Source organism: Branchiostoma belcheri, unplaced genomic scaffold, assembly GCF_001625305.1.
Source record: "Branchiostoma belcheri isolate BF01 breed outbred unplaced genomic scaffold, Haploidv18h27 scaffold5, whole genome shotgun sequence".
Classification (NCBI taxonomy): Eukaryota; Metazoa; Chordata; class Leptocardii; order Amphioxiformes; family Branchiostomatidae; genus Branchiostoma; species Branchiostoma belcheri.
The window spans coordinates 7,295,532-7,298,077 of record NW_017804131.1 but is presented as its reverse complement, the minus strand read 5'-3'; the positions used below and the strand labels follow the sequence as shown (position 1 = coordinate 7,298,077).

The 2,546-nt window shown below is 41.8% G+C and overlaps 2 protein-coding genes across 3 annotated transcripts in view; one reads left to right on the top strand and one right to left on the bottom strand.

Annotated features, from left to right (window-relative positions):
- The window catches only part of LOC109479728 (sushi, von Willebrand factor type A, EGF and pentraxin domain-containing protein 1-like), a 27,197-nt gene extending 26,669 nt beyond the window's left edge, over positions 1-528 (bottom strand). Inside the window, exon 1 of the mRNA XM_019781717.1 lies at positions 514-528. Coding sequence (XP_019637276.1) covers positions 514-528 — 15 coding nt within the window. The remainder of the gene's footprint in view (positions 1-513) is intronic.
- Positions 529-1,629: 1,101 nt separating this feature from the next.
- Positions 1,630-2,546, top strand: part of LOC109479998 (sushi, von Willebrand factor type A, EGF and pentraxin domain-containing protein 1-like) — a 45,844-nt gene continuing 44,927 nt past the window's right edge. The window contains exon 1 of one of the 2 annotated variants that reach the window (XM_019782096.1): positions 1,630-1,998. In XM_019782096.1, the coding sequence (XP_019637655.1) occupies positions 1,810-1,998 (189 nt within the window). In that variant the 5' untranslated portion in view covers positions 1,630-1,809. The remainder of the gene's footprint in view (positions 1,999-2,546) is intronic. The other variant, XM_019782097.1, reaches the window with a different exon arrangement.

The window sequence follows — 2,546 nt, the reverse complement described above, 5'->3', positions numbered from 1 at the left end:
CATGTTCGTTTAAACTGCACGCACTAGACGTGCAATTCGGTTACCTTCCGTGGAGTGGACGCTACAACAATGCACTGTCCGTCACAGTTTTACAAGCCCGCGCTCTTATCGCTTCAATCAACAGCACGATTCCGCAGCAGTCTTCAAAACACTCGAGCTTTCAGATTATCTCAGCATATTTGCCAGCTGCCAAAAAAAATACGTGCTTGATAACACACGAGACTTTGCCAAATGTCCTGGCTAAGCAGAAATAGGATTCAGAGGGCACACATCCGGCGATGTCGTGAGAAACCTTCCCAAACCGCTGATACGCACAAATTTATCGCACGAGTCTGCGTTGTTTATCAACTTCATCCGACCTTTTGTTCTGAGCTTTGTCCACATAATTCTACTTTGGGGTCAACAACCGGAGTCAAGTAGTCATGAAAAACATGTTTTTATTCCACTTGAGACAACTTGTCCTTACCAAAGAGTATTATGATCATAGTGGGGGTAAAACAAAGGACAACATACTGCATACGCCCACATCTCGATTTCTAAGATGGCCTTTGTTAACGATATTATGTTGGTAATAACAAAGAAGTTGATGATACCAACATTGATATCGTTAAGAAAAGGAAGTTTAACTCGTACCAGAGAATTACAGACGTGTATAGCGTATTTATATCTTTTTAAAGAAATGTGTTGAAACACTTCATCTGTGTTTGGCAGCTAACCGCAAAGTTAGCCACATTGTCAATCCTGGTACAATGTACACATCTTTGGACACCGACAGAGACACAACAAAGTTTTGCTAAACGCGGACTGACCTGAACGTTTTGTCAAGAAGGAAATAAACTGGAGAAAACAATCAAGAAATAAAAAGGAGCAATGTAGGGCGGTTAATGCTGTGCCCCCACGGCCCTGACTTGGGTTAAGGTGCCAAGGTACAAGGTTAGCGGACGTTACATAGAAACGGCAGGGTATTCGTCAAGATTAAAGACATTCAATGCAATTTTAGGGCAGCAAAAGAAAAAATCAGGATCAGGAAATCTGTCTGATATTGAGATTACTGCAATTTTAGCACATTCTCTTCATCATTTCATACATGAAGCGTTTGAAATATAATGCGATAGGGCTGAAAGCTACTTGAGGCGTGTCTTTATTTTTTGTACCACCAGTAAATATCTAGAACCAGCCTTGGATACAAAACAACCAACCGTTTTCCATCAGCAACAGTGTCAGTATGCTATGGAATGAGGATTCATTCGACTTACTACATCAAAAGAATGACCAGAAAATTGACTTTGAAAATACAGTTTTGCCGCCCTGAAATTGCAATACATGTCTTTAATACATATCTGAGTGTCAATTCTGTATCACCATAATTCATAATTATACCCAGTTGTGTGTGTTGTGTATTCCCCCTCCCCTCTCACCCCTTCATTTACCTTGATAGGTGCCTTTGATAGAAACTCCCGCGTCCTTGTTTCCACGAAGGCACGCTATCTTTCCACAATCAGCTGACGCGACGCCTGATCAGCAAACTCAGCTACATAACAAAACACTTCAAAGTTATTTGCATATAGTGATTGTCCAACTTTTCAGTACTCCAAAGGATGTTTGTCTTGGACTGTCGCCCAGTTTATGATATCAGGCTCCCAGAGACAGAGACAAACAGTTTGTTATCGCTGTGGTGATCTAGAAACCACATGCGGGGTTATTTGATTGACACCACAGACCCTTGGTTAGGGAGTGAGTGCTGCTTGTAGGAGGTGCACCGTTAGTAAGTTTGGTTCAACAGCGGTGGGTGTGTGCGCGTGTTCCAACATGGCTACACAGTTAGCCTCCCTAGCGGTAACGCTAGTCCTTTTGGCAGTATTTTTCCGAGTGACCACCCAAAATACAGCCCAACAGGCGTCCAGTTTGCAAAACCAAGTGAAGAAATATCAAGACAGCCGGGCAGATATCGTCTTTCTGTTGGACAATTCCGGCAGCGTTGGGAAATATAACTTTGAGGTATGTTGCTTCCTTGTATGTACCGATTGACCAACTATGATTCTTATAAAACTGAACATTGACACGCCTGGCATGACTGGAAATCTGTGCCACCAAGAAAGTTACATTTTCTCGGGCATAATATGAACTCTTTGTTGATTGTTTGCTATTTTAGCGTGTTATACGTGTAGTTGACTTCACTGTGCCAATATACCGGTGAAAGATTACAGCGTTTTTTCTGTATCCTGCAAAACTCATGAGCAAACTTATGAGAAATAGTAGTTAATGTCTTTTTATAGAATGTGTTGCGAAACTTTAGACATTTTAGCTGATGCATTGATGCTTAACTGTCATTTGTTGTGACAGCTTGAATGAAAACATAATCGTGTCAAGGTAATCTGTTTATATAGTAATGTTTTACTTCTATTCTCCTCCTCCTTTCTTGTATCCATTCCCTCCCTCCCTCACCTGCAAAATCCACCCACCCACTCACGCAAACTAAACCCATCCAACCAAAACACACCCAACCAACCACCAAAACACATCCAACCACCCACCCAAACCCAACT